The sequence below is a fragment of the Argiope bruennichi genome, chromosome 10, assembly GCF_947563725.1.
Source record: "Argiope bruennichi chromosome 10, qqArgBrue1.1, whole genome shotgun sequence".
In the NCBI taxonomy this organism is placed as follows: Eukaryota; Metazoa; Arthropoda; class Arachnida; order Araneae; family Araneidae; genus Argiope; species Argiope bruennichi.
The window spans coordinates 117,313,104-117,340,512 of NC_079160.1; the positions used below are offsets into that span (position 1 = coordinate 117,313,104).

Consider the following 27,409-nt stretch of genomic DNA (forward strand, 5'->3'; position numbering starts at 1 on the left):
CTTGGAACTATTTGTTTTTATTTATTGTGCAAAATATTTCTGGTTTTGTAATTTTAGTTCTAACATTTTTATATATTATTAAATATTGCTTAAAACCCAACATTTACAGATGAATAATCTGAAATTTATGCATTGATTATTTGTATGATTATTATTTGACTTACACTTTTTTTCAAAACTTAATTTGTTTCATTTTTTCCTCACAAATATTACTAAAAACACAGTATTCATAGCATTACTATTTTTATTGAGGATGTTGACAAATTTGTATATTTTTGAATTTAAAAGCATGCAACTATAAATTACAACAAAATGAAAAAATTATTCATTTATAGTATTACTGAAATAGATAAATTTAGATCTGCAACAAAGGTTATCATCTACTAATAACTTACACAGTTAATAGATGTAAAAAATCTTAATTGATATGAAGAAAATTTATCAAGTGGTGCTTATGGAAAATAGTTTTCAATTTTTTGGAATAAAATTTTGAGACGAAATTTCTTGGTGATTGAAAATGAATTTATTCTATAAGTTTGCTCTATGAGGTGATTAATTTTCAACTCAATAATTGCTTAATAATGTTAATTATATATTAACACTGCCACGCAAAATATTTTTGAAAAATTTAAATATTAGTTCCTGTTTTAAATCTAAGCTTTAAGAAAATAAAACTGAAGAATTAGATATCTGTTTGTGTTTTTCTAATACAACTACAATTCTGTTCTTACAAAAATTGATTTATAATATGCTAATTGAGAATTTTATATTACAGATATAAAATTTGATGTTTTTTGGCAGTTTTATATTACTGCTTAATGATATAAATTATATTTTATATATACATAAATTTGTTATTCAATTACAGAACTTCATTTCATAAAAGAAGTTATTAGCAGTTTTATTTTCCAGGTCAATGATATAAATTGATGCTTACAAATATCAGATTATAGTATAATATGAACGGTTTCTAATAGCTAATTTTATTTTATAGAATGCACTTAGAATTAATTACCCCCATCTTTTTTTCTCCTGCAACTGAGAATAAAAAGCACACAAGAATAATAAAAGCGTAAGTAATTTCATAGCCAGTAGCATGTTAAGTTGACAATATGCTAAAGCTATGCAGAATGCCATTACGTCAAGTTAAATAGACCTTAGTATGATTCAAATCATTTAATCAGTGAGCTGTTTTTGACGAGTGTGGTGAATACTTAAATTTCCTTTGCCACCTGAGATATTCCAGGATGGAGAAATAAATAGGCTGTTCAAGTTGCTAAAAAAAAAAAAAAATATTTATTAAAATTTCAACATGGCATTAAAACAAAAACACTCTTTACTCGATGACCCAATATTACTAACTAAAAAAGATACCGCAGACTTGTTTTTATCTCATCCCCCTTCGCTAAGCGCATGCGTGCCAACGAGAATGGCAAATCCATTTTTGAAGGGTGGGAAGAACTCTAGTTAGATGCAACATATCCTCTCACCTTTTGAGTGAGCATGTCACAGACACTCAAAATCCTAAAGGAACACAATGAATATGTAACACTTAAACATTGAAATATACATGAATAAAAATTGCATCACAGTAAGAAATTTTACATTTAACTTATAAAATTTCAATACAAAATTCAATTTGGACAAAACATTTTTAAATGCCCTTACAATTCCACCATTATCGGAAGTCAGTGGAATAACTTCGTCATCGCCTTTTCCCACAGCTGGATTATCTATTTCCATTCTAAATAACCTTTGCACAGGTCTTAAAAACTCTGAATGTTCTGTTTTGACAAGAGCACACGACTATCATTTCCAGGTATTAACTCTTAACACACGAGCTAAATTCCAAAAGGCACGCATTTTGTTATTGTCTTTCAGAAGAACAATTTCACCCACCTCGAGAGTTTCACCTTTAACAAACTTTAATTTTCTTAAAACAAAATATATATATATATATTTTTATATGGAGTGAATTTATTTCTTGTTCTGCTATTAAAATATTTGTATCTACTTTTTTTTTTGTGTGTGTGTGCATTTTTAAGAATAATTAGAACTGACTTGATTTCATAGTATCGAAAAAATAGAATATTGTTAGAAAATTAAAAAATAGAATATTTTATAACCATTAATGAATTAAAATCTTAATTATTTGCTCTACATTTTTATTATATCGCATTTCTTCCTAATATTCATTAAAATGTTGCGAATACTATGTTTGCTTCTCATAACCTCCAGAAAAATAAAACTTTTACTGTATTAAAATTTTTCAATTTTTTTTTCATTAATAATCATATTTTACCACACTATTCTGCCACTTGGGGTTTGAACTGTTTTCACCATTTTTCTATGGTTAAATTTACTGCTGCGTTGCCATTAAAGAACTGTATATATTCTTTTGTGTTCATGAGAATAAAGAAAAAAACTATTTGATTTTACATTAAAATAATAACCAAACAAGAATCTTATACAATGTACAACTGCATTGAAATTCAAATTATAACAAATGATATTATACAATAAGTGACAAATTTAATAATTAATATCACTACTTGGAATGGAGTTTTCAAGCAAATAAAAAAAAAAAAAAATCCCTTGTAACCATCTAAATGTCATTTAAACATATTTTTTCAGAATGCTTTATTAACTTTCTTTTTTTGCATAAAATCGTAAAATCACCAATGATCTTGCATTTTAGCTTTATTATTTTCTTTACATTAAATCAGCTAAATTCTATTTTGAGAACATTTTGAATTGAAATCTCCAATAATCACAATCAAGTTTAATGAATCAAATATATTCGCCAGCGGTTTTCAAAAAAGATTTTTAAAAAATTATCAATTTGAAATTTGGTGAACAATGAAATAAAATAATTCTGATTGCAATTTTTTTTTATTTCAAACTAAAGCTTTTAAAGATGCAAGAAGCTGAAAATAAAATAAAACTGAAAATATCAGAAAGAGTGGTGTAGAAACAACATATTCAAGTCTCCACGTGTGTTTAGTAATTGCCTATTTAAATGAAAGATATTGATCCTCTTTTTCAGATAAGAGTTTTTTTCCCAGAAGTCGTGTCATAAAAGGTGGTAAAGGGCCGAGTAAACTCAGGAAGAGGACGAATGAAGGACGGACCTCCCAAAAAACAAAACATCTGCTGATTTTCCGTAAACCTTTTACACACGCGCCGATTTTAATCAGCAGGAATTTTGAACGTTGCTTTATTTCATATTTAACACACTTCGAAAAACAGAGGAAAAAGTATCTGGATGAAATTTTGTTTTAAATAATACTTTTCTAATGCTTTCACATTTTAAATCTTAATTTTTATAGAAAAATTGGCATGTTTTGAAGAAAATTGATTTAAAAAAAGTGTTTTTTTTCCCTATGTCATTTAAGAAGGCATCCATTCTCCAAAAATGTAATTCATTTAATTTAAAAATTAATTTCAGTTTTTCTCTAAAACAATCTGAAGTGCAAACAATAATTCAGTGCGGAAATGTTTTTCACATAAGAAAACTAGGAATTACACGCACATACATACGTGCACAAACAAAAGGGTTGTCGTATTTAAATTAGTATTTTTTATTCAGATTATAATATATATATAATAAATATATATATACATACACCTTTTTAATATTTAGGAAAACTTTGAAATTTTTCCACTACATCTTTGAATTTTTTCCAAATGCTCTCAATCAATAACAAATTCTTAGAATGAAATAGCTTTATCTATAATAATTACAGATTTGATAATAGTTAAAGTCTAAAATCTTCAATGGTTAAAGAATTGACTTGGGACCAACCAAAATCGATTACCTTCACTTTTTTTAAAGTATCAGTGTCCATTATTATTAATTTCATGTTGAGAAGATATTAGTCATATTCAAATATAGACAATATTAACTTATTTAACGCATCCGATTTTTGTAAAGCTTTCTTAATACTATACAAGAACCAAATATGGGAAATACTTAATTATTTAATTTATATATTAAATTAAGGTAATTTTATGTGATATGCAAATCATATAAGAGTATCTTGTAGGCTCAGCTAGATTTTTACACTCTTATTGAAAAAGATAAGCCATAAATAGTGTCATATTTACGAATACCTCTATAAAATAATGTTTGAATTGAGAGAAAAAAAAATCTAGCTAACACTGTTTTTTTTTTTTTTTTTTTTTTTTGAAAATTACGTAGATGCACTAAGATTCAGACAATCTCAATTGGATTAATTTGTTAAAGGGTAAAATACACAAAGATAAGAGGAGTCTTTTATGAATTACAATCTTTAAAATCTTTATAACATTTATATTAGCGAAATAATGTATTAATTTTACTGTTATTTTTTTAATTCCTAAAAGTATATAATATGGCGAAACACAAACACCGCATTTAGCTATCTCCTACACGATATCGATTTTTGACAACGTTTTCTATGAAACATGGCTAAAAATTTTACAATAGACAATTTTAAAAATGCAGAATTTATTTTAATATATAAGAAAGCTAATCTTAAGTTATTTTAGTTTTGATAATAAATATTTTATAATTAATAGAGTTTTATAATTTTTTAATATAGTTTACGTGCTTTTCTTTTATCAAAACTTTCTTTCAAAAAAAAATAATTTCAATAAAAATAATGTGTAGACAATGCAATCTAGAATATTGTTACAAACCTGTAATTTTGCTTCCCAGCAAGACGAATAGTGTCATCCTAAGAAAGACCGTTGTACGATCTGTCCTGTGTGTGCTAAGCAGGTGCCGTGTCAATAAACTCAGAGGTTGGCGATTAACTTGGCGATCATTTGGCGACTTGGCGTTGAATTTGGCGAGTTTGGCGACTAAATGGATAATACCAGAAAGTTCGAGAAGCTTCACGATCCATCCAGTAATAACGAAGATACATTCAGATACGCCCTGATTGGTCTGAAGATTTAGCCCCGCCTCCCGGAGCTATAAAAGACAGGGCACTCGGAAACTGCAGGGAAGAAGTTGTGTGGATCGTCAAAAGTTGTGTGTGTGAGAGGAGTCGGAGTCGCCGACAAATAAGAGAAATTAGAGGATGAGACAGCAAACAAACTGCTGAACTATTAGAGATTAAATGCATCACGATTGATCGACGGTATTTTGCTGTATAGAAAAATTTTGTAACAATATATATGATTGACAATCGAAAGGCTGGTTGCAAATCTTTTTCAGCAATTTGTCTTCCTTTATTTTCAGAAATTCCGATTCGATCTTTTAAAAATCTTTAAAAAAGAAAAGATACTTAGTAAACATCACTAGTATTTTCTTGAAATGACTTTTTTGTAAATTTATGAGATTTTATTTTCGAGTCTAATGATTTCAGTTCTTTTTTATATATCTCTAGAAAACTTTGTAGAAGAGAGGAGAGGGGGGGAAGCAGAAGAAATTTTGTTAAATTTTTAATTTATTTAACTTCATTTGAATTAAAAATATTCTAAAGAAAATCAATTTATTGCAAAAAGAATAAATAAATACTTTTCATGCGAACATCCTCTCCTTCCAGTTAAATTCCTAAATCCACTAAATTTTAATAAACGAAGCATTTTTTCTTTACCACATTGCCAACCATAATATTGATGATATATGAACAAAAGTATTAATATATACGTGATGCCAGCATTTAGATTTTCTGTTATACATTAAAAAAATATTTACATTTGGGTGAATTTCTGTGATCACCCAAGATAATTTTAAAAATCCATAAAGACAATCATTTATCATTGGCAATTTATTTCAAATATCCTTTAAATTTAAAAAGAGCTTGAAAATAAGCCATAAATCTGTTTTTAAAAAATTGGACAATCATTCAGAGCAGTGGAATTCTCATGCTAACTAGACACAGAAAATTTAATTATGCGAATATCAAAACACTTCAATCATTATGAAAATAGTAATTGTGTTTGTATCCTTTTAAGGATATCACATATGAAATTTGTTTGGAGTATTGAATAGCTCCAAAAACTTGTTTGAAAAGCAAATAAATATTTTTCTGTGGAGACTTGAGTGCGAAAGAAATCTTATTTTCGTACAATGAGACAAGCGGCGTATTGCTTCTAGAAATAGGACCTGACTGTTTGTGAAATGGGAAACTCTCTGCATGTGATCAACAGGTTCCGCCGCCCGCCACAACTATTTTTGGGAGGTCTGTTCCAAGAACGTGCATCAATGTATAAGGGACTTTCCCTATGCATGATTGAATTCTTGGTTGAGAGCTTCGATTTGACAGATCGTATCGATTGTTACTGTCTATCGTGATCCAAAACCTGTAATCTAAATATCACCAGTAAGGATTTGAATCACACCCCTTTTTGAAAAGTTTTGATCAATGGTATCTGTAACTTTTTGATATTGGTTACGTAATAACCGCTCTTGAAATATTCGTCATCCCTAGAAAAAGACAAAATCTTTGAGGAATCATTAGATATTTTCTTACCTTATTATAAAATCTAAATATCCAAGCTAACATACGTACAGTTTTCTTTGCAGATGAAAAATATTTATAATACCAATCAACATTTTCACCAATTTTCGTTAAAGTAGTTACAATAGTTTTTCAATGCTCTGAGTTAACCAAACCTCATTTGGATCCTCATCAGATTTGGATCAATTAATTTCGTTTTCCTGCAGCCATTTTTCATGTAATTCACCCTCGAGATACCAGATCTGCGGCATTAAGTGTTCCTGTAATGTGGCGCCACATGACGGAAAATGTTAGTGAACGTATTTCCCTTACTCGTTTTTGTACAAATGTCCCCCAATTTTGCTCTCTCCTAATCCAGCACAATGCCGTCGTAGAGTCTGACTAACAGCAGGTATTGGCATCATAAAGTTAAAGATCCATGATCACAGTAGACAGTAATTTAACTCATATTAAATAAGCAAACAGTTCTAAACGAGGTATAGCGACCGTTTTATCCAGTGCAACTCTTCTTCGGGCGTTCACTAAACGAACTTTTATTTGGTTGCCTAGGTGAATTCTCAAGAATGCGCATGTAGTATAAGCCTTTTGGCTTGCATTACAAAACACATGTATACCCAATGAATTCACTTTCAGGAATTCACTTTCTGACCATCTCGGAAGCCTTATCTTGGCGATTAAATGCAATTTAAATTTCCTATCTAGGCTATCTGACAAAGTTTCACCCCACTTAAGTTTTAAGTTCCACGTCTCGAGTAAAATCATTTTGGGAATCAGCATAACAGATGTTGTAAAACCTATCGGATCGAAAATTTGATGAGCTATTGCCAAAACTAGCCTTTTCGTAACGGATTTCTCCAAAGTAGCTGGTTAGTTCCACTTTTCAAGACAATGATTCCAGGTCTGTATGCCACAAAAGACCTAAAACTGACACGGATTCATCTGTAGATGCATCCCTATCAGGTTCCGCACTATGTAAATTGGACCTCCAATCTCGCAAATTAAAATTATCGGAAGACATAATCACGTAAAATTCCTGTATGAACTTTCATATTTCCAACTCAATCCAAGCTAATTACTCAATTATCGATGTAAAATGAAGACCTAAGTATTTCAGATGTGCAACTCAAATGTTTTGGAACCCTATTTAAAGGATTTTGTAATGTAGCGGCCAATAGATAAGGACTACATGCTAAATCAAATACTACTCTTCGATGCCTATACTCCGCCACTTGTTCTAAATCATTTCTTTTATACCATAAGAAACGTAGATAATCACGATTTTTTTTCTTTATAGACATCTGTAAGAAATCCTTTTCTATGTCTGACTGAACACCAACGTTTGTTTGTTTGTTTCTTATGGCACTTGCCACTGACAAGCCCGCTGTTACGAAGACAGCGATTTAAGCCTGAGGGGGACGTCTCTTATTTTTTTTATAGCAGCGCCAACTAGGGCCAAGAGTACGACTTTGCTACTCACGCATCACTCATTCGCTTGCACAACCCCTTTTTACAGGAGGGCACATTCACACATCTCACAGATAGAACAACAGAAGAACAACCATGCCCAAACCGGGACTCGAACCCGGGACGCCCAGATCACGGGGAAGACGCGCTACCCCTATGCCAGGACGCCGGCGAACACCAACGTAGTTCCTTCGATACCGATTGAGAATAGTTGAGATCATTTCTATTGAGTCCAGTGGACGCACAATCGTTTAACGAAGGACAACCCAATGTGTGTGATCTAGCATTAAATACTGGTCTTATATTCGTAGTGCTACTTTCCTTTATAACAGGCCTATGTGGGAAATAGTGCACTCGACCAACTCTTTCCTGTTCTACTTTTTCAATAATACTCAGATTCAACCAGTTATCAAAAATTTCCCCATAAACGTTTAATTTACCAGATGCTATTAACTTTCTTTTTTACTCAAAAGACATTTTTCTGCTAACAGTCCGTTTTCGGGTAAGGCAAAATGATCCATTACCCATGGTAATGCGACTTCATATCTGCCTTCTGCATTTACACAAAGAGTTTCATCAAAGTATTTCGTAGTTCCCTTTTCTAGTTCTTTTACAATCTGGCGGTGCGCAGAGCTCGTAATCCCTAGTGCATCTAAAGACCAAAGGTCACTGATGCATTAATTTTGAGTTAATAGCGAAGAAATGACCAGAACATGGTTACTTTCAACGCTGGTCTCTCTCTCCAAAAGTTTCCCCCAAACCATCCACCATACGGTCAGGTTAGACTTAAGGGGTATAATTTTACCTATAAATAATTTACCAGCAACATCAGCACCTATTAACAATTTAATATCCTTATCTACTTTTGGAGTGCTGTTTTCTAAATCCATAAGTCTAATACCAAGCATTTTTCCCTTTGTAATGAACTCTTTTTACCAAAGACCAGTTGGATTCAAATAGCGGAAATAAAATGTACGCATATTTGTCTTTACTGAGTCCCAACGAATCCAACGACCTAATTCTGGTTTGTAACTTATCATATAACGACGACATTTCATACTTATTTTTCGATATGACGAGCTGTAGCAGGTCTCTTATATTTACCTGAATCCACACGCTTACTCTACCGAACCTCTCTTTGAGATACTCCACTGCTTTTCCATAATTTTCAGCCGTAGGAGGAAAACTTTCAACAATCTGTCTCGGAGCTGAACCAGGCACGGTACTTTGAATGAGGTACTGATACTTGTCACGGTCATCCATACTGGCCTCCTCATGTATCGAGAAATTCAGCCAACTCTCGGGTTACCATCGAAATCGGGCAAACGAATCTCGGGTAATTTGCACTTCGGGTGTTGCATCTGTAAAAGGATGCAAATCAAATCCTGTTACTTTGTTTCTGTCTAACACATTTCTAACTTTTACTTTGAAGATAATGTACCTGTCTTCATAAGTTTTGCACGTGTTGAACTCTTTCTCGTATTCTTCATGAGTACAGCTTTGTTTCTGAAGAAGCTCCAACTCAGTATCGCACACCTTCAACTGCTTAAATTTTTCGGTCAACTGTTCGTGACTTACTTCAATGTTCGCCTTTTCTAATTGGGTAGCCACAAGAAATGATTCGAACTTATTCACGCCTCTCGTAAAGGCACTTCTTAATGTGCTTTTTGACTTCTTAATTTCTTCTTTCTGCCTTAGCGAATCCATTTGAACAATTTCACTTATTTTGAACAGCCTAAGAAATCAACGATTCCTACCATCCTGGCAGACTCGCCATTTAAATGGGGTGAATACTTAAATTTAATTTACCATCTTAGAAATTCCAGAATGGAGAAATAAATAGGCAGTTTAAGTTGCTAACGAAAAAAAAAAAAAAAAAAAAAAAAACCTATTTATTAAAATTTCAACAAGGCATTAAAACAAAAATACTCTTCACTCGCTGACCCAATATTATTAATTAAAAAAATACAGCAGATTTGTTTTTATCTCCTCCCTCTTCGCTAAGCGCATGCACGCCAACGAGAATGGCAAATCCATTTCGGAAGAGAGGGAAGAATTCTAGTTAGATGCAACAACGAGTATACTCGTCACGGAAAAACTACAACATTTTGCGTTATGACGAGTTTATTCGTCAGGAGTAATAAGTAATGACAATTTGCAGTTTGAATTACAATTTTAGTAAAAAATCAAGTATATTCGTACATTTCAAGACGTTTAAAATATTGTGAGGCCATGTCGAAATCAAAGGAATAAATAAAAGATTATTAATAATTATTATAAAAAAAATCCCGCATATAATATGAATTAGTTCATTCTACATATATGAATTAGTCCATTCTCAATACCATTAACAGCAAATTAAAATAATAAATTAATTTTTTATGTTCCTTTTTGTTTATATGTAAAAAATGTAAGTTAGTTTAAGTAAATAAATAAATATTTACTTAAACTAACAATAAATAAAATAAACTAACTTACTTAAACTAACAGAAATAAAAACGCAAGTCATTTCATTACAATATAATTTCATATTACACATACTCTGTGTTTGACGAGTATACTCGTCATCGGAAAATTTTTGCGCCACAATTTAGATGCGCATTTTCCGAAGAGGTCGAAACAATTAACTGGTTAAAAGCATTTTATGCCTTTCGATGAACGGCAATGGAGTATTCTTACCAGCGTTCCACTTAGTGCGAAAACGCATTCCGCATCTAATTAGGAATAATCCTTTTAATTAAAATAAAAATGATTATTTCGTGCAGCTCAGGTGTCATCCTCGTAATCCGACTGCAGTTCAAAATTACGAGACCTAGTTTTGCTTTAAAAAGAGGGACATTAATGTAACTAAACTGAATCCATCGATTATTTTCAGATCTCTGCGTCTTTTTACGACTGGAAAATTTTTAACTTTGGTTAGATTTATTTTGTTTCTCACACGAAATATTAATTATAAAATGGGCTATCAATTGTTATTGTAGTTTAATTAGGTCAAGAATAAATTTTTAAAAAATGCAAATCTGGGAATGATTTTTCTTGAAGCTCCATATAAACCTGTGTTACAGAGAAAGTAATAACTGGTAAAAAATTCGAATCTATATCTTCACACTTTTTGAAAACTTCGATTTAGTCGGGTAAAAAATGGTGGAGGATGAGGGTTAGAATTTAAAGATTGAAAAGAAATTATTATTCGAAAAGTGTTTTTTTGCAATTATAAATGTTATCATATAGAGCAATATTATTTTTTTTTTTAAAAAAGAAGAAAATTATATTTGAAAAAGTGAAAAGAAAAGTCTTGCTTTGTGGCAATTGACTCTCGAAATTTTTTGAAAAGTAGTGTTCGAAAAATCACTGTAATCAAAAAATAAATTCAGACTTGATAACTGAGGCAAAATTTTAATTTCATATTTAATTTTAATATCAAATCTAATTTTTAGACTGGGGTAAAAAAAATTTATGCTGTATTATACAAGCATTCCAAAGTTATTCAGGGGAAAAAAAACTGTACAAATTTTGAAAACTATTTCAATTAAAAATATAACTGAAATTTAAAAATATCTTTCCATGTCACCTATTGTTCATAAAGTAAATAAGAGTGATAATTGGAAACTTTAAACCCGAATCTATGATCTACAAAATGTTTCGAAATTTTTTTTGCCACGTATGTCACAGTTTACTAGTACCATGCTAACCTATAAGCATTATCTTTGCTAACACGGAAAATGAGTTTTTCCATGTCAATTGACATAACGCATTTGCATATCTCGAAAAAGAATTTTCAACATCTTATCACTGTTTTATGCACATTATTCAGTATCTGTGAATCCAAATGACAGCTGTTGCACTTCTCAGGAAATTGAAATTACATTCAGATGACATTACATTATATATAGATTATTTAAAATAAATCTCTACAAGAGAGATTGGTTCCCTCCAGCAACAATATTCAACATGAAAATCGCTCTCATCATCGTTGTCCTGAGCTGTTTCGCTGTGGTAAGAATACATACTTGTATTTTTGCCAAATAGAATATTTCATTAAACTATGTGCTTGATTTAACGCATTAATTTCCATATGAATAAAGCAATATGAATTAAGAAATGAATAATTAAGATTTAAATAATATGAGTTGCAACTAATTTGTTTCATATGCCAGGTGAATGGTATATGCTTCACGTGTATATTTTTGTTTCACACTTCTTAGTTCAGCCGTGATTCATATCTTAATGAGATGTTGGTTGGGGATATATTATGTTTTTTATTCATTAAGTGTGAATCACTGAGAAGAATGAGATGTGAATCCCATGTGAGTTATGCGCTTGATAGGATTTAACGCATTGACTGCCATATGAATAAAGAATGAATCGGAATACATTTGTTTCACATCCCGGGTGAGTCAACGTGAATTTGCTTCGAGTGCATATTTTTGTTTCAGGCTTCTTAGCTCACAAGTGATTCATATCTTGATGAAATGTTGCTTTTGGAGGGATATATAGTGTTTTTTATTCATCAAATGTGAATAAAAAACACTATATATCCAGAGGGGTGAGATGTGAATCACATGTAAGTTATGTAATTAGAAACAAAAATATCAATGCGAAACATGTAAGATTGAATAGAAGTATGAAGTACTTTTAAATAAACTGATATAGATGGTATTTTAGAATATCATTAATTGAAGTAGTACGATAAGAGGGGATTTAAATGCTTATTTATAATATTTGCCACTACAAATGGGTCACATCAAAATTGGCTTTTCACAAAATTTGAAAGCAATTAAAGAGCAAATAAGAAACGGACGCACACACAAACCAAAGAAAGAACTTTCTCTTGTGCTATCTAATAAAGGTAGTTACTTATGCTCCGTATGGTGTTTGCGAACAAGAATTATGAAAAAGACTATTAGAGTTCGATCTCTGGCAATTTTTTTTTTTTTTTTGGCGATTAATTGCTGGGATGCTGTTAACAAACTAGTGCCAAAAACAAATGTGTACTTTATAGACATTTAATTTTAGGTCTTTTACGACCGATTAAAATCAGAATTAGATGAACTGCAATTTTAGTCATAAAATCTCATATCAAATTCCGTGTTTTTAAGTAAATCCTTTTTTAATTACCGCGTTTACATGTTTTTAAAAGTTGTTGGATTTGGCTCAAAATTTAATAAGTATCCACCCTGTAGATATTAAATCCGAATTTCGCTTTGTAATTATCTTATTAACTTATATTTGAACAGTCGGGCAGACAGACATTCTCTGAACAGATTTTAATCAAAATTTGATAGAAATCAACAAATTCGGTGTAAAGAATATAAACCGAGTTTCACCCGCGCAGCTCCAAGCGTTTTTGAGTTGTGTTCGTCACTGACATATAGACAGAAATGATGTCGAAAATGTATTTTTAGCATTTGGGGAGTCTTAGAAGGTGAAGATTCTTTATCTCGAGTTCGAACGTTTTGGCGGTTACAATACTTTCTGTTTACTTCGAATGCAAAAAAATAAAAGGTGATTTTGATAAAGAGATAACCACTTTTTATTTTAATCTAGTGGTGGTCACTCATTTGACCTATGAAATTCAAATGCTCTCATATGAGAGCATATGCAATTTCACAGCCATAGCTAAACCAATCGCTTTCCATAGTTTTCTGATATACTTTGTTTAATAATTCAACCTCCTAAACAGATTTGAACTGAAATATAGCACACAGTCAGATTTTAAAATCAAAGAGACACCCATTTGGAAATTTATTTTTGTTCATTTGATTAATTTTTGATGCAAACCAAAGAAATTGGATGTATCATTTATATTTTGATATTTTATACTGAATTTCAAAAATCTTTTCATATATCGATAAAAAAGTTTTAAAAATAATTTTTATTAATATTTTTATTATCTTATTTTTAAAAGATATTTGAAATTTAATTTTACTTCATGGTCATCTTAACCTAAGCATCCTAAACCTAATTTTTAAATAATCTACACTTTAAATGAATTCGGGCATTAATAAATGCATTAAATAAGATAAAATGCGAATGTAAGTTTATAGAACATTTGGTTAAATATAATAGATAAAATTTCAACCGTTGACTGCCACATTAATCACATACGATTCAAAAAACACTGGCTCCCTGTAATGTGTGAATCAATAAACTCGGTTAGGGAAATGTGGTAAATTACACTAATGTGAAACACGCATCAAATGCGCCGCTCCAGTTTTATTTTAGAATCCATAGCGTGCCCTATATTTCGTGTATATAGTGCATCAGTTGAGTGTAAGACAATGTTCAGTTAATTTAATTACCTTGACATAAGAGTTTACTTAATTTTTTTTAATTAGATAACACATTCTATTTGGTACAATTATTATTTTTTTAATTCTTACAATAATATATGGACATTTGGGATAATGATGCGTTTTTTAGTGAATTTGAATTTAAAATATTTAATACTTTCACATATTTAATATTTAGATTTAAGCAGATTTAATATAAAAAAATTAGTTATTCGATGCATGAGTCTGGCTCGTCATTATGTGAAGGGTTTAATTGTCCACTTAAGACAATAACAACGCTGAAATTAAATATCTTCCTTCCTTCAACTGTTTAATTTGTAGACGGATTTGCGTTTCGTCAGATGGATTAAATAAAAAATAAATATATAGAAATTAAAAAAAAAGAATGAAAGGGGAAAAAACCCCGTTTTTCTCTCTACGCATACCAACCCACGCATTATTCACAAGTGTAACTGAATATTCATTAAATATCAAATTCTCAACACCCCCTCTGGTATAAAAACGAAATAATTTACGCAGATAAACAACCGGAATAAGGATGTATCGCGGTGAGTTGGTGGTAAGAATCGGAGGGATCCAGGTTTAAGACCCGATTCCATAGAAGAACCGTCGTGTAAGCGGGTTTGGTCCACATTAAATCCCTCGGGGGCCAAACGCCCTCTTGCTGGTGTGATGTGGAAATTTTGAGAGGAGGGTGTCAGCTCAGGTGTCGTTCTCGTCATCTGACCGGAGCTCAAAATTACGAGGTCAGTCCCAAAATAGCACAAGAGTTGCTTTAAAATGGGACTAACTAAACTAAACCTGAAAAGGATAGTAATGTCCAATATGCTCTAAGTCGTTGAAAAACCTGTCGGTAAATGTCACCAATGACATAAGTACTACGACGCGTGACTTAGAGAACGTAACAAATATCATCCGGGTCGACATAACTGTTCTTGGATGAAAAAAGTTTTGTAAGAAAGTTAACCTTAATTCATAAACTTAATTTTTTAAAAGAAAGAGTTCCACACAAAGACTATGGAAAAACTTTAAAGCAGATCTTCAAAATTTATTGCAAGAGAATACTTATAAGCATAAGGTAAAAATAACAATTCTTGATACACTGAGAGCTCTTTCAATGGAAAACACATCTCACTTACTATCATTACAAACAAGCATTACTTATATATACGTGGGACGACAAAGAAAACATTTTCAACTTCCTCAGTGATATGCCAATTAGGATCAGTCAGCTAGCAATCACAACCAGCATATTATTCTAGGTAAGCATCAACTTCCTTAAAAGCCAACAATAAATAATTTAGTTTAAATAGTAAGTTTAAAGAAATTAATGACATTGCTAATAAAAATAGGGGACGTTTAATTGATCTCCCTACCTCCGGAAATCAAACAAGTACTATTAATTTAGAATTTTAGTACTATAAATTTAATTTTTCCGCTATCTACAAAATTTTTATTTTAGCACTAATTTCCAAGTCTTCATCTTATATTTTTAAAGTTCTATCATTTCAATCTCTGCTATAGGCCGTGGTGGCCTTTTGGTAAGTATTTAGTTTTATTATAATAGCGTCCCGTTTTAAAGTAACAGTAGGGTTATTTTGGGACGGACCTTGTAATTTTGAACAGTGGTCAGATGATGAGAACGACACTTGAGTCATAACCTCACTCTCCCACACTCCACCAGCAGTAGGACGTTTGGCTCCGACGTTTTATTGTGCACCACACCCACTTACACGATGGTTCTTCAGTGGAATCGGGTCTCGAAGCTGAAACCCTCCGGTTCCGAAACAGAGACCTTACCACTAGGCCATCTCGGCCGGCCAAGTGTTAAGATCAAGGCTTCAGGGTTGGAGAGTATCAAATTTGAAATCCGATTTCATTAGAAATCCACCATGCACGCGAGCCAGGTTAAATGGGAATAGCCAACCGTCATCGCATTAATATGTTCTCAAAGTTTGGAGAGGCGCCGCCTCAGATGTTGTCCTCTCCATCTGACTATGGTTCAAAATTACGAGATTCTTTTCAAAATAGCCAACGAGTTTCTTCCAAACGAGATGTTAATGTAATTAAATTAAATTCAAAATCTGAATACATGGGAACTTGAATAAAACTAGTATAATCTGTTGATGAGGAATTTTATTTTTAGGTGTCGTTTGGTGCCGGCAACAAGTGCACTAAACAATCGGACTGCGAAGAAAACGAGTGTTGTTTGGACCTGCTGTTCTTCAAGAGCGCTTTTTGCGAACCCCGATATCCAGCAGGTAAGAGACAGAAACGACAATGAATTCAGATCGATTTATAATTGAGACACGGTCAACTCTTTCCTCAGGGCATTGCATATGCTGCAACAGCCTTTTTTCTCTAGTGCCAGGGATGCTGACCAACGTTTTTTCGTTATGAGTGTGGTTTCATACAACTGTCTATCCTGTAAATCCTTAGGCAAACGCATGTAGCTTTATCAATGAAATACAGTAAGCTGTTTTATTATGCATGGTACAGAAGCTGTACCGGCCTTTTTTTCGTTATGTGTATGAACTGGTACAAATGTCGAACTAATTAACCAACAGGCAAACGCATGCAGTTATATCAATGAAGCAAGGCCAGCCCTTCCTTTATGAATGATATACTAGATGCTGCACGGCTCTTTTTTCTTGATGCATTTGAGATTACACAAATACTGAGGGTGTAAATGCTAAGATAACTGCATGTAGCTTTGTCAGTGTAATGTCTTAACTCTGACCGATCAAATAAGGGAATATTGTAAAAAACAAATCTTTCATTTACAGACTTATATATGTACACAAAAATAACTTGTTCTCATCTAGGTCAATATTATTTACAAAATTCACTCGACAGTTGGGAGTTAATCATGAAATAGTTCCTCGATCAATTCGGAGAATAAACAAGAAAAAACGCTAACAAGCTGTTTGCTGATACGGTTACTTCAGGATCAGCTCCAAAAACCTACCGATCTTTATCGGGTGGATCTGAATACAGAAACCCGAATCAAACGGAGCTTCTCACAAAATCAGGAGCACCTTCGAGCAGCCAAGTCTCTCCGACTCCTCCTTAAACGGCTCAAATTGCTTTTCTTTCTTCCCTAAAAAAATACCTCATTTCATTTCCCCCAGATCTCCGCCTCTGAGTTTCTCATTGGTGAACTTGAGTTCCTTATCACCCAAATGTGTCTCAGCAAAACTGCCTCAATGGTCTCCAGTCGATCGTGGGAATGTCTGTTCATGATCCATCTTTGTAGCTGATCCTTCTCGGACGCATGTTAATTATATTCAATTCACCGCTAATACCGGCTAAAGTCTACTTGACTTCGATACTTAATGATTGTTCCTCGAAGATATGAGGTGTCCATTCATAATGGAATAAAAGTTTAACATCTGGTTGTTTTAACGTTCTTCTGAAGATATGATAGATCTCTTTGAAACGACGAAATACGCAGATATGTTGTTTTTTATCTGAATACAGCAAATGATAAGACACAAAGACTCCATTGGCAAAACGGATACCCATATGGCGTTCCGAAGGCATTTAACGATGTATCTGAAAACAGGTGACGTTACATCTGGTCGGAATGCCGTTTATCATGTGAGGGAAATGGAGAAACATTACATCAGTGAAATATGATCCCTTCTTATCAGAGTCGGGAACTCATCAGACTTCTAGCTCATTGGTTACAATATAGAAATAATTGAAAATAATTGAACTAAAACAATGTAAAAGATCCGAATCGCTAGTCTGAAACAACATAGCATGACTTGATTCCCCGATTTTTATCTTATTTTTAATAATTTATTCCTAATGATAACCTGGACACACATACAAAATGTACCTGATATCGTTGCAATGTTCACACACTGTACGCAAGTCCAAAGCTGCAAAATATACTTAGAAATATTTTTAAAAATTAAAAAAAGATAAAGAAAAAATTATATAGGAAAAGGTATAATTATTATGCTAATTTCTTACTTTTTAAAATTATCTGAAATGGCTTCGAATAATTGTGGCAAAATATTAAAATTCTGATCATTTTTTAAAAATAGATCTAATTAAGATTTTAAGTAATCTTTATTAGTGAATTCAAGTCCCAAGAAATAACCACGTGCCACATATGAAATCTCTAGGTCCAATGATTTGAGGTGCACAACGTTTTGAGCGATTTTTGCACCATGTACGTCATATCAAGCAATTTTCCTATAATATGCAAAGATTATAAAAATTATCCTGTATAAATTTCGAATTTTCAATATTCTGTCGAAAGCATGTTTTTAACAACTTTTTTTTAATTAAATTTATTTTAGGTCAGCGCTGCCTGACCCCATCTGTGTACAAGCCCGAAACGGATCTGTACTATCTAGCCTGTCCCTGTGTTCCTAAGTACGAATGCCTCGGTAAAGGAAGTCTCGAGGACGGAGTAAGTATTTGTTGTACACTCTAGATAAGAATTCAGTGATGTGAAGAAAATGAAACAAAACAGGTGCAGATGAAGAATTTTGGTCAGAAATTTATGCAAAAGTTGAAATCGGATTTATCATGTTTATTTCGAACATGTTAATATCGAGAAAAGAATCTCTTTCTCTCTTATGATATTTTATCATTCTTTCAGTGATAAAATATCATGAGAGAGAGAGAGTTCATAATATGCCAAGCAACAGAATAATAAAAAAAAACCTAGAAAACAACCGGTAAAAGAAGATTCATTTAATAGAAATACAGAATATCCGAAAGGTTGTTTTTGCAAGTTTTGAGGATAGGTATAAATGCGCAGAAACAAGCCATTTTTATACTAGAATATATGTTCAAAATGCAAGGGGGGCGTGTTTTGTAACTTTGACAATGAATTAATTTTTAAAAAATTCTACAGTGAACAAAGTGTACAGCAAAGGTTTAAGAGGACAGGAATTCACAAAAGCACAACAACCGATTTATATAAACGACAGCATTACAAGTACGAAAGTCTCACCTAAAACGTAGGAACAGAATCAAATTCTTTGAGTATTTAAAATACATAACTGTTCAAAGGACTTGCCCTTCGAAGGGATACACGCTTCGCATGTTACACCTACCGCTTTTTGTCAGCGAATAAAATAAAAGAGAAGTATACACTAAATAAACTGCGCAGCAAGGGAATACAAATTCACAAAAGCACAACAACACATTTGCATGAACACCATTACAAAGTGTCAAGTCAGGCGTAGTATCAGAACGAAATTATTTGAATCTTTAAGATAAGTGTTCAAAGGACTTTCTATTCCAAGAAATACACGCTTCGCATGTTGATATTCAAGCAACCCAATTGCTATGCTGTTGTGCATATGTATGCATTAAATTTGTGCTATGTATTTTATCCGCTGAGTCCTTTCATTTTATTTAACTTATTGATAGAAAGCTTTTGATAGCATGTCTTCTTCTGCGCTTCCAAGAACGCATTCTGTGATAAAAAATAACTTTTCTCTGTTTACTTAATCTATTTTTAAAGTTTTAAAAGACTTGGAGATTTGGAGAAAGTTTTAAAAGACTTCGAGATCATGGAGATTCAGCATACGGAAATGAAAATTCTCCTCCCACCTTCTCCTCTATTCCCACCTCTAATTTTATTACTATTAGGAAACTGAAAAAAAAATGAATGGGAAATAATGAGCCTGATGAGAGATTTCCATTGAGATGCCATATATTTATGTTAATAATGTTGAAAATAAGTTGAAATTTATCTGCAATTTTTAAGGAATTGCACATATAGAAAAAACTTTAATACAAATATGACAAAGGAATAATATACAACAATAATGGATTATTCTTTTTAAACAGCAAGAGAGTTATGGGTAAATGAAAATTTATTTCTCCCATCACTTCCAACTTTTCGAGCTGATGGTTCATTTAGTAACTCGACCGAGGATTTCCCCTTTTTAAAATACATCCTTTATTTTCTCCAATCCAATTAAAATGAATCTAATTATGATTTTTATATGTTCCATGTGTTATTCAATCTCTACAATTGCTTATTTTTCATTACAGGTGATCTTAAGCTACAGGAAATTTTTTTATTTTATCATTTGAGAACATGATGTTGTCTTGGCTTGAGGGTTTTGAAGCCTCAAAATGCGTATGCAACAAAATGGCGATTTATTTATTAGCGAAAATATTAAAATTAATTTTTACATCCTATTGAAGTTCAAAAAATAATCGTTTAAACGATACTAATGTTTTGATTTATAAATTAAATTTCTATTTTTAATGAATTTTTAAAAATATAATTAAATCATATTTTTTTAACAATTAATTTCGCACAAAATAAAAGAGACCGATAGAGAAGTCTCGTGATTGTTTCACACCGGTTTAAACTGGTTAATGGCTTAAATGAATTAAGACAAATAATGGCTTAAAAAATAACAATGTTCTCACATGATAACTTGAAATGTGTGATCGTAGATTTCATTTTTAATTTGTTATTATTTTTATTTTTGTTCGAATAATTTTGTTTTTTCAATTTTCAGTCATTTTTAATTTTAACCACATTGGGTCATATTCTTTTTTAATGATAAAAAATACTGCTATCTATTTCTTTCACATTATTCATGCATTTTTATTTATCTAATCTTGCTCAGAGTTTTTTTTTTACTCACTTATTAATAGGTAATATTTCAAAATTCAATCCACTTTCAGGTTTTCGATGGCAATATGACACTTAAATATTTTGAAAATTTAATTCTTAATTAGTAGAACAATCTAATTAAAATTCTATTCCATATGAATAATGAAACTGAATATTAATTTGTGAAACGTTGATTTCTATGTTTTATACCATTCATCATGATGAATACTTGCTTAAAGAATAAAAAGTACTATTCATGTTCGGATTCGGAGATCCCCGCATTTGCGCATGCGTCAGGAAGCTTTCAGTTCATCGAAAAAAGGAGTGAGAGGAAAAATTAAAAGAGGAGATGTTTACATTTAACAATATGGTGAATTCAAATTATTTGTAGAGTTGGGTTGAATAATTGCTCATCTTCCTGCATATCACCCCTTCGCAAAGTACAATCGTCAAAAAGTGTTGGTTTCGGGATCTGAAACAAATAATAGACAATGTTTTTTTTTATTTTTTGATATGATAATAAAAGTGTTTTAAATTTAAGTTAATGTATTTTTATAAAGTTAACGTATAATATAATGTATTTTGTATTTAATTTAATGTAAAGTGTATTTTTTTAAAGTTCATTTCTTTCTTCCTTTTAGGTGACTATGATAAAAGACGCCAAGTGCATAATGCCAACTATCTAATTATCAATCCAGCATTTGTAAAAATAAATCTAGATTGATGTTATTCTTGGAATTAAAATAAAATAAATAAACTAAAATTAATTTTTACGTATATATAATTTCTTTTTAAGTTCAGAATTTTTAAGTTCAGAATTTTATAAAAATGTAAGCACTATTATGCACTCGAATATTTGGATTTTTGGATTTCATTATATAAAACTTTAAATACTTGCCAAGTGCTATAAAACAATCATATTTTATAATTTTATTTCAAGTATAAAATAAGCACACTTGCATGAATTGATTAAAATTTTCTTGAAAGTTTTTCTTGCCGGTTTCCTATAGAAAAGAGGCTATAATGTGGTCACTAAATATTTTAATAATTATTATATGATTATCCTCATTTTATATTTTTAAAATGAAGAACTAAATCATTATTTCTAAAGCATCACTCCTATGTTTGCGCAGACGGGCAGAAAGATTTTCAACTTATGGAAACTTCTCCCGCAATTTTTTTTGATAGAAATTTCCTATTTCAGTATGGAGTCCGTTTGCCAAATTTCATCAGTCTAGGGGTTTGTGTGGGGTCGTTTCACAAACGGACATAAAACCAGAAATATTTTTCTGAACTTGGGTGGTCTATAATAATGTGAAGATTTTTCAAATTCTTTAAGTTGAATTTTTTGACAATTACAGTACTTTGTGTATTCATATACTGAGGGCGGGGGGAACAAACCTACAACGAATAGGTAGCACTTAGAACTGTGTTTACTTTAACTAAGATACAAATATCATTATTACTACTCACATAAAACCAGCGAGAATGGAAAAACTCTAAACTTTCTCGGATTTACTTTAATAAAAATATTATTCTCTTTTTCCCGCAAAAAATTCTGAACTTTGGGTAAGACAGGGAACAGCTTGCATGAGAATGGCGAATATGATTAAAATTGATCCTCATTTTATATTTTTAAAATGAAGAACAAAATCATTATTTCTACAGCCCATGTTTCTCCCATGTTTGCGCAGTTGTTGCAGTTAAGAAATATTAAACTTTGGCGTGAATTTAGCAGTTTTAGTGAATCTATCGTATGATACTTGGCGAGTTCTCTGGGGATTAATTCCTGGCATTTGATTAATGTTATACGAACCTCGAATTTGTGTTTTAGACGCATTTTTTCCCAGCCAAATGAAACCAAAATTTGATACAATGCTACAATAGCAGTCACAAAATCATATACCAAATTTGATATATTGTAGTACTTTGTGTTCTTGAGTTATCACGTTTGCGTACTTATAAAAGTACAGACCGACAAAAAATTCAACCTCTCGTTGATAGGTATCTACAATATAAATCTTAAATTTGTGCACCGCATTTCATCCATTTAGCTCTCTTCGTTTTGTAGCTACCGTATTAACTTATATAAGTACAGTCAGACAGAGAGACTTCCAATGAATGGATTTTCCTAAAAATGTGATAGAATCCTACAGATTTGGCATAAATACCATATACCAATTTTCAACCGTTTAGCCCAAAACTTTTTGAGTTATTTTTGTCATTTTCTAAAAATTTGTGTTTGGAATTCAGTTAGGTCTAAAATGTGGAGATTGGCCAAAATCTCGAGTTTGAATTTTTTAAAGATACTTTTTCTGTACTTCGACAGGAGAAAGTAAAAATGTTGTAAAAATTATATAATTCTTTTTAAATTTTCATTTGGACTTCTAAGCTGAATGAAGGAAATTCTTCTAAAGTTGTACGATATATCGAAGGATGCAATTCATATTGATTACTCCCTTTATCGATGATTCACTAGATAACTTTATTCGAAGATAAAGAAGTTAAATCCTATCTGCTTTACAATACAATTCGTGTTTGATGATCCTCAAGAGAAATTCAAGCTATCATTATTCAAAGTCTCCACCTTTTAGAAATACAAATAAAGCTTGTTTAATCACTTGGTCGTTTGCTAGAAGTTTCGGAAATGCTTATAGTATTCGCTTGTCGTTGTTGCAATAAAATATCTAAGTTTGTCTTATGCAAATATACTTTTCAATGCTCTGTTTCCACACAACATACAGATGCACATTTCTTGGGAAACACTTTCAAATAGTGTACGGAAGTCCCAACTTTTGACTTTTTTCTTTTTTTTTTTTTTTTGTACAGATGTCTCTACTTTTGACTTTTTTGTCGCGATTTTATCTCGGAATGGGTCATTTTTTACTTTTCAGAAAATAGTTCTTTTAAAAAATAAAGAAATTAATGATAAATTTAACAATGAGTTATTGTAGAAAAAACTATAATAAAAATTTTTATAACTACACATATGAATATTTATTTCATAGCTTAATATTTTGTCTTTTATATTAAATATTTGTTATTTAATATAAAAGACAAAATAATTATTCACAAAATAATTTTATTAAAATAATACTAAAGACACACACAGAATAAATATAAAAGTGATAATAAAGACACACGCACGCAGAATAATTATTCACAGAATTATTCTGTGAATAATTCACAAAAGAATTATTCACCGAAAAATTTCTTTAACTATTTTTAAAATTTTCATTGAAACTTTTTAAAAGAAAAGAATTGATTCATATATGTAGGCCAAAACTTCGCAGAATAATGCTTATAGCATGATAATGTTTTAAGTCTAATTTGTCTTTATCTGGCATGATTGCAACAGCCGTTGGATTCTGTGCTTAACGGTTTTACATTACGCATTCTATCATATTAATAAAATGGTGCTTTGGAATTTGATATTGAACGAAAGCATATATTTTTTTATATATAATTATGACAACAGTGATTCATGAAATCGTAAAATTTTATAGAATAATGATACTGGTTTCCGTTACGTTTCAAAAATTTAGTTTTAGATAGTTTAGTTTAGTAATGATATTGTCCTATTTTGAAGCAACTCTAGAACGGAATTCATAATTCTGAAGGTGATACCTGGACATCCCTTTCTCCGAACTTCCGCATCACATCGGTGGCAGCACATTTATTTGGCTTCAATGGATATAACATGCACCAAACCCGTTTACGTCGCAATTCTTCGTTTGAATAAAGGCCAAGACTTTATCTTTAAACCATCAAATTTCGAGTATTTCATTTCAAAAATACTTTTAAAAAGTAAAAATATATTTCTTAAATTAAAGAAGAAGAAAAAAAAAAAATTCATGGAAATAAAACTTTTCACGGATTTAAGTGGAAAGGTTTTTTTTAAATTTTAAGGTGACATAAATGTGGTCTTTATGCAGTAGCATATACCAAAGTTATTTAGAAAATATCTGTTAAAAATTTTGATCAATTTTTAATCAGTTTAAAATCTAATTATAATTTTGAAATACGCTTTCTTAGTGAGTACCTACTAACTACCATGAAAAGATAACTACATGCCAGATTTGGTAGCTGGATCCAGTAGTCTGCTCTATAAAGTGTTTCGCTCAGTTTCTGCATCGTACACCACACAAATTACAGAAAGTGTGTCAACCTAAAAACAGTTTCAAGTTAAAAACTGATTTTACTTGATACAGCTCATTTTATTCAAAACCTCCCTTTATTTCCATTTATTTTTGAAATGTTCACAGTTACGCAACTAGAAATAAACTATTTAGAATCACTTCCTCTTTCCGGGTGTGTGTTTCATGTACGTAACTATAATTGCAGCTGTAACATTTATTTTACGAAAAAAAGTGAACTATATGCAGACTTTCATTTAAACTTCAATGAAGGCTTGCAACAATCTAGCTTGTCATCGATCTCATGATCTTTGGCGCTGATTGTTCGTCCCACTCGCATTCAAGTTGTGCTCTACTCAGTTACATCATGTTCAGCCATCATTTCAGAAGGAATGACAGCTTCATTCATTTCTGACAGATCAATTATACATGTATTTCATTGAATACGCACTAGGTGATATCATACATATAAAAGTATATCACCGAGTTACTAAGTTACTAAGACTCTTTTGGAAATAAGTATTCTTACGTACGAAAAAATTTTTCTTTGTCGATTTAAACCGACTTCCTCTTACAATTTTCAAAAAACTAAAATCATTTGAACTCGGTTTCGAAGAATAATATTCCTACGGCTTCTTTTGTAAACTGTTCTTTCTAATATGAGAGCAGTTTTGCTATTCACATGTTTTCTGAAGTGATTTTAAAGCTCAAATTTCAAAAAATAACAATTCCTTAATGAATTTAAAAGACATTTTCTTTGTTTAAAATCAGTGTTAAAGAAAAAAAAAAGTATTGCTAAATTTTGAAACTTATTAATAGTTAATCGGAATGCCTTACAAAAGCACATTATCTGTATTGGAAACTCTAAAAGCAATAAAGCTTATAAAAGTGAAATTTGAAGAGGAACTGTGCAACAAATTAAATCTAGTTCGTGTATCCGCACCCTTATTTGTGGAAACTAACTCCGGATTGAACGATGATTTGAATGGATGTGAGAGGCCAGTTACTTTCGATTTGAAATCTGGAACGTCCGCTTCTGTTGTCCACTCTCTGGCAAAATGGAAAAGAATGGCCCTGAAGAAGTACGGATTCGAAGTGTACAGCGGACTGTATGCCAACATGAATGCTATCCGAAGGGACGAAGATGTAGGTCCACTCCACTCCTATTACGTGGACCAATGGGATTATGAAAAAGTGATTCGGGATGAAGACAGAAACGTTCCCTATTTGAAATCAGTGGTAGAAGATATATATCAATGCCTTCAAGCGACAGAATGTTACATTACGGACAAGTATCATATGTTGCGTCGAAGACTGGCGGAAAAGATCGTTTTCATCAGCGCACAACAGATGGAGGACGAGAACCCAAATGTGACACCAAAAGAGCGTGAAAGCATCTACACGAGGAAATATGGTGCCGTTTTCGTGTTCCAGGTTGGGAAGACCTTGAAATCCGGTACATATCACGATGGCAGAGCCCCTGATTATGATGACTGGGAATTGAATGGTGACATCCTGGTGCATCATCAAGAACTCGATGTCGCCTTCGAATTGTCAAGCATGGGGATCAGAGTTAATAAGAAATCTTTGGTGAAGCAGCTGGAGGAACGGAACGCGTTGGATAGGCTGGATCTGCCCTTTCATCAAGCGTTGGTCAGAGGCGAATTGCCTATGTCCATTGGGGGAGGAATTGGTCAGTCCCGCCTTTGCATGTATTTGCTGGATAAAGTGCATATTGGTGAAGTCCAAGCCTCTGTTTGGGATGAGGGAACTTTGGATGATTGTGCTAAAAAGAACATTCAACTTTTGTGAAAAGTGTTGTGGTTTGTAAAATTTTGTTAGCTATGATTTTTTTTATACAAATGGATTGAGATCTTCGTTAGTTTTCACTAATACAGACCGTTTTTCTTTTAGTTACTTTTTTCTAGAAAAATGTTCAGCGACCTCATTTTTTTCAGAAAAGTTTTACTGCAACTCAGAAATAAGAAAATAAGAATCTAGGTTATGATAAGAGAAAAAAAGTTAAATTAAAAATATTTATTTAGTAAATTTTAATAAAACCTTTTCTGTCCAATTGATTTTGCTTACTATTTTTGCTTGCAAATATCAAAAATTCTGAAAGAAGAAGTTGTGAGATTTTGAATGATTTCGTTATACTTTAATGCTGATTCACTTTGGAAGTGACTCATTTTTTAACAAGTCCTACAATAATATATGTGAAGGGAAAAAAATAAAAGCTTTTTATAAAAATTGATTAAATTTTCTTTTTCTAAATATTTAGAATTGAATGACATGTTACATTTTTTGTAATCTTTGAGATACATCTTTTGCCTTCTACATTTTCTAAATCTTATTTTCATATTTGGAATTAAAAGAAAAGAGGTATCTTGGAAACTTTTTGTCAAAATTCAGCCAATGGAAAGTTTTATTAAATTTACTTTATTTTAAATGCAATTTTCA

At 31.5% G+C, this 27,409-nt stretch overlaps 2 protein-coding genes across 2 annotated transcripts; both read left to right on the top strand.

The window, feature by feature from the left end:
- Positions 1-11,772: 11,772 nt before the first annotated feature.
- LOC129988107 (toxin CSTX-20-like) lies at positions 11,773-21,586 on the top strand. The gene is made up of 4 exons (XM_056096234.1): positions 11,773-11,912; positions 16,356-16,470; positions 18,523-18,635; positions 21,455-21,586. Exons 1-4 carry the CDS (start codon positions 11,868-11,870, stop codon positions 21,497-21,499), a joined length of 318 nt encoding a protein of 105 aa, XP_055952209.1. The 5' UTR covers positions 11,773-11,867; the 3' UTR covers positions 21,500-21,586.
- Positions 21,587-25,502: 3,916 nt separating this feature from the next.
- LOC129988108 (aspartate--ammonia ligase-like) lies at positions 25,503-27,023 on the top strand. Its single transcript, XM_056096235.1, has one exon. The coding sequence runs from the start codon at positions 25,778-25,780 to the stop codon at positions 26,759-26,761; it is 984 nt and encodes a 327-aa protein (XP_055952210.1). The 5' UTR covers positions 25,503-25,777; the 3' UTR covers positions 26,762-27,023.
- The last annotated feature ends 386 nt before the right edge of the window (positions 27,024-27,409 follow it).

Excerpts from the sequence above, each read along its gene's own strand:
- LOC129988107 (XM_056096234.1), top strand. The coding sequence starts at position 11,868 with ATGAAAATCGCTCTCATCATCGTTGTCCTGAGCTGTTTCGCTGTG. Across the intron at positions 16,471-18,522 it reads CGAACCCCGATATCCAGCAG|GTCAGCGCTGCCTGACCCCA; the intron begins GTAAGAGACAGA and ends AATTTATTTTAG. Across the intron at positions 18,636-21,454 it reads AAGGAAGTCTCGAGGACGGA|GTGACTATGATAAAAGACGC; the intron begins GTAAGTATTTGT and ends TCTTCCTTTTAG.
- LOC129988108 (XM_056096235.1), top strand. The coding sequence starts at position 25,778 with ATGCCTTACAAAAGCACATTATCTGTATTGGAAACTCTAAAAGCAATA.